Source organism: Entamoeba invadens (genome assembly GCF_000330505.1).
Source record: "Entamoeba invadens IP1 unplaced genomic scaffold scaff_1105074725955, whole genome shotgun sequence".
NCBI lineage: Eukaryota > Evosea > Mastigamoebida > Endamoebidae > Entamoeba > Entamoeba invadens.
Genome location: NW_004191857.1, coordinates 107112 through 112185, shown reverse-complemented (window position 1 = coordinate 112185; position 5074 = coordinate 107112). Strand labels below are relative to the sequence as shown.

The 5074-nt window shown below is 28.6% G+C and overlaps 3 protein-coding genes across 3 annotated transcripts; 1 reads left to right on the top strand and 2 right to left on the bottom strand.

The window, feature by feature from the left end:
* Nucleotides 1-1027: 1027 nt before the first annotated feature.
* EIN_111920 (hypothetical protein) lies at nucleotides 1028-1843 on the bottom strand (the record flags this gene model as incomplete). The annotated part of the gene is made up of 1 exon (XM_004185536.1): nucleotides 1028-1843. The coding sequence occupies one exon, from the start codon at nucleotides 1841-1843 to the stop codon at nucleotides 1028-1030; it is 816 nt and encodes a 271-aa protein (XP_004185584.1).
* A 378-nt stretch (nucleotides 1844-2221) lies between these two features.
* Nucleotides 2222-3447, bottom strand: EIN_111910 (hypothetical protein; the record flags this gene model as incomplete). Its single annotated transcript, XM_004185535.1, has 2 exons — nucleotides 2222-3217; nucleotides 3352-3447. 2 exons carry the CDS (start codon nucleotides 3445-3447, stop codon nucleotides 2222-2224), a joined length of 1092 nt encoding a protein of 363 aa, XP_004185583.1.
* Nucleotides 3448-3897: 450 nt separating this feature from the next.
* EIN_111900 (hypothetical protein) lies at nucleotides 3898-4506 on the top strand (the record flags this gene model as incomplete). The annotated part of the gene is made up of 1 exon (XM_004185534.1): nucleotides 3898-4506. The coding sequence occupies one exon, from the start codon at nucleotides 3898-3900 to the stop codon at nucleotides 4504-4506; it is 609 nt and encodes a 202-aa protein (XP_004185582.1).
* Nucleotides 4507-5074: the final 568 nt, after the last annotated feature.

The following is a 5074-nucleotide window of genomic DNA, read 5'->3' as shown; positions in this document are numbered from 1 at the left end:
CTCTAATTTATTAATACCAAAATTTACTTCATTATTTCTTCACTGATAAGTCCCCACTCGTAGAACACAAATAAAGTGTTTGCATGTGCGGAAAATACTTTAAAATCGTGTGAATTGGAAATCTGAGAGACAAGTTGTAAGTGTTCACATACATCGTCTGAACAGATTGGTGGCATTTTGTGTTGATTAATATAAAATGAAAGACGTCACTTATTGTGTCTAAGTACAAAACAACGTTTTTAAGAAAGACAGACTCGAGTTGAATCATTGAGGCTTCTATAAATTATTAATAGTTTTTTTATAGTTTGAAGTCTGTGTAGATTTTTAATAATAAAAAATTACAATTAAACTATATTGTTGTTATAATGTATCTTTCATAATTTAATTATTTATTAACCTAACAAATGTAATAATAAATTAATTAATTGAATTAACTAATTTATACTTATATTTAATAAAAAACAAAAATGGTAAATTTATAGTTTAATAAACTAAATATAATATAAATCTCTCACAATAACAGTTTTTTTTAATTATAATAGTTTAATTATAGTAAATTAAATTATTATAAAATATTATTGATTATTTAACCCTGCCACGTCACACGTACTATATAAATAACCGAAAAATACATTCAACCCTTCTCGGCCTTTATGGCTTTGATCAAGTGTAGTATCTGTTCTAGCAAGCTTAATATCTTGCTCACCTCTACGGAGGTGCAAATATTAAACAATTTTTGCGATGGGGTCTAGTCGTGTTGAGGCTTGCCAAAGACACGATTAGACAAGAATGTGCTTGGTTACGGCCATGTCGCATTTACCCTCTTCTTAACTTTATTATATAATATAAATTATATTATTAATTTAATTTATAATTTAGATTATAAATTATATTAAATTATATTATATTATTTTTGTGTTGGTATAATTTTTAAGTCCATTCATTTTACTTACAATTATTATTAGTAAAAGTACATTATAATAATTATTTATTAGAACAAGTGACTAACAAAAAGAAGTAAATCAATTTATTCCACCCAATATGTACTCTTTAAAATCTCCTTTTTAATTCCGTCTATTGTTGTCTCGAAGTCTTGTTTAAACATAAATACGAACATCTTTGCAAAAGTGTTCTCAGTGAAACAAATTACTTTGATAATCTTGTCAGTCATCTTTTTATTCTTGACGTATTCCTCAATCTTTTCATACAAATCGGTGTATACAAAATCCAAGTTTTCTTGTGTTTGTTCTAACACAAATTGTGACTTTCGATTCATATGCATTTTAGTCAGCTTAGCTTCACTGAACAAATTTTCATAACAACTTTCATACGCAAAATTCCAATGGAATAGAGTAATCAAATTTTTGAGTTTTTTTACAGTTCTCATGTCCTTGAGGATCAAGTGGAGTTTCGTAAGTTGATGAGTTATGTCTTTATTAGGTACGACTTCTACTTCAATTTTAAAGATATTTTCAATTCCAATGTACTTTTGAATAACATTTGTAATGTTTTGTACATTCGATTCACCTTCTAATGTTAATACAAATCTGTTGTTGATATAACCATATCTCGATAACAAAGTCTGATTGTTGCGACATGATAAGGCAAGTAACTCATCAACGTTCGCAAAAAGATTCTGAAGGGCCACTTCTTCTTGTTGACATTCTGGAGATACATAGGTATTCAGATCATACCCATCTTTATAGTATTTGTTAACATGAAGACCCCATAACTTCTTTATAAAAGCCTTTTGTTCATTCACAACTTTGACATCTTTTTCAATAGATCGATAATCGTCATTTTTTATTATCAATTTTGGAGTTAATAAAGGTTGGTTTGCCATTAACACTTTGTGTGTTTTAAGTACTTCATCTCTTCTATTTATATATATGCAATTCTCACGAATAAAGTTACCTCATATCAAATAACATGAATATTTCATAAATGTTTTTTTGTAAATTCTATTTTATAAAATTCTATTGTTTTTACTATTTTCTTAATTATGTAATTATGAATACTTCATTATGGTTATATTTATTAATAATAATATTGATTATTAAGATTATTAATAATAATAATCTAATTAAAAAATAATATCATATTACAATAATAATAAAAAAATAAATGATACTATTATACTATTCTAATAGTTCCTTTAAATCTAAAGCAATTATATACAATTGTTTCTTATTGATTAACTATAATACACGATATATCTTATTTAAACGACTTCTTTGAACAAAAGTGGTCGTATAGAATACGCCCCACAATAGGGACATTGTGGCTGAACCTCCAATTTTTGCGCACAACAATAACACAAGCAAGCATGGCCACACGAGAAGATGGTATTAATTAGATGTTTCTTACACACTCCACATTGTTTCTTCTCATCAGTGACATCGACACATCTAATGTTCTGAACTTTCATTTCATCTTTTTTTAATGTTCCAATTCCATTGTTTTGGAGTTGTTCCTTTCTTCTATAAAAGTCCATGTGCGTAGGTTTCTGAAGATTCCCACACACAACAAAATTATAACGAACTTCCTCTTGTGTCCCAACACACATTCGGTATGACTTCGAGTCTAAGAAAAAGAGGGAATTATCAATTGTAATGTGTTCACTCTTACTCGCTTGAAACTTCACAAGAAATGATGCCAAAGAAGGAATGTTATAATAATTCTTTAAAAGAAAGTCCTCGACTTTTCTCTTCGTTGAACTGTCACTTTTCTCAATGCTTTGACTTGTTATTTGAATTGCTTTTTCGGCATCGAAGGGCTCATGTCCCATTTCTTGTGTCACATGTTCCGGTAAAAATCTCTCGTCGTACGCAAAGACGCCGACTTGTATACTCTGTGTACACGATTCGTCCATTTTAGCGGAAATGGTACAAAAGTCCTTTGTCGTCTCTACTACACCAATCTCGACACCTAAAAAGCGACTGGAAGTGACCGACTGAATTGACACTACAACTCGTGGCGCTGCGCTAAATAGTCGTTTTGGGAACACAAATTTGAACGTTGAACTTGAAGTGAAAATCGTCGAGTCTGTTACTATAGGTAAAGTACTCTCAAAGATAATATAGTTCAACGACATGTATTCAAGTGATGAGTTTTCAGTCGAGATGTCAACCTCCACACCTTTCTCTTCGACAGATACAACGGTCGAAAAGTCCACATCTTGTAAAGAGAACCAAATCGAGGAGATGCCCCAGAACCACTTCTTGTTAGTATCTATTACTATTAGTATAAGAACTCAAATAGTATTTATTAAATTTTTATATTATTATATAGTTTATATATTGAATATTATTTGTATGTTATTCACTTGAGTAGTTATAATAAATAACTAACTGATGGAGATTTATATACATTTTCAATTGGTACTTTGCTTGAAAGATGCTCAACAGTGATTTGAGGAATAGTGTGATAATTTCCACATTCAATCATCTCTGTTATTAGTAGTTACTTTTTTAGCAGTTATTAGTTTTAGTATTTTACTAATATTTATAAATAAAATAACAATAAAAATAAATTATTATATTTATTATAATTATAGTTTACTTAAATCAATAAATTAATTAATTAATTAATTAATTTAATTGTTTGTAATTAATTCATGTTTTAACAAAATTCTTATGTTAATTTATTTTTTCATTGATATTTATAATAAAAAACAAATTTACTTGTTTAATAAATTAACAATAATTAAAAATTAAAAAATAAATATTTTTTCCATTTTTTTAATTTAAAATAAACTTATTAGATAATTATAATACACAAACTCGTTAATTATTTGATATTTTAATTTCAAACAAACTTGTTAATAAAACCCATCAAAAAAAAAATGAAATGATTTATTTATTATAAAGAAACTATAAACCCATTCAACGAGACACAATGTTCGACAACTTGATGGACAGTTCCGATGTCATGAAACTGTTAGGTGTGTTAATCTTTTTATTGATCATGTTTTATGTGAATGGGTTTAATAAGCGGATAGCCAAGAAGCTTTCCAATCGCATTCAAGGTGCAAACTCAAACTTTCAAATGGGTGTGATAGGTGATATTACTGGGTATGAGACTCAAGCCAAAACAGTGATAGATCATGCTCTTGAGACTTTTGTTCGCATCGGTGGAAATGTCATGAAGACAAGTGTAGTCGTCAAACACCCGACACAAGGAAACATCTCTGAAGTCGTCGTCCCAATAGCTCAGAAGTACAAATTAAAGACCATTGGGGTGAAATGTTTACCCAATCACCTTGAGTTACGCTCAACCAAAGACATCTCCAAAGTCGATGAAGAACTCGTCGTGAATAATTGGAACCAATTCGGTGATGAGTCTCAAACTTTTTTAAAGAGTGTCGACCAACTCATTTTATTAACAGGAAAGCACGAAGACAAGATTTCTCTCGCCGAATTCGAAAAATTTACTGGCGCAAAAGTCCGTTATGACTTAGCACTTCCAAATTTCATGACTCCAGTGACTTCAGAGGCCCAGGCATAGTGCAGTAATTATATTAATAATTATAGTTCTTCATAACTATTATAAATAGTTAAAACAATATATTTATTTAAACTATATCATATAGTTAAAAGTACTTAATAGTAAATATAATTAATTTTATACTATACCAATTTATTTAACTATATATTATATTATATTAATAATTATAGTTATTCATAACTATTATAAATAGTTAAAATTTTATATTTGATGAAACTATATCATATAGTTAAAAGTGTTTAAGAGTAAGTATAATAAATATTATACTATACCAATTCATTATATAATAATAATAATTATTATTATTATAAAATCGATTTACAAACTCAGAGAATTTAATTAATAGTTAATAGTTAATTAACTAATAACAACTAATAAATAATTAAACGATATTTTGCTTAGTGAAATCGACCATTTCGGAGAGAGCAGCAGACTTTGCGTCTTCTGTGACTTTTTGGAAGTCTTTAATTGGGTCATCTTCCTCTTCGACGACATCCTTCCCGTCTTTGTCTTTGACGACCTTTTGTTGGTTGAGTGTTTTGAGCATTGTGTTTCGACAAAGATACAT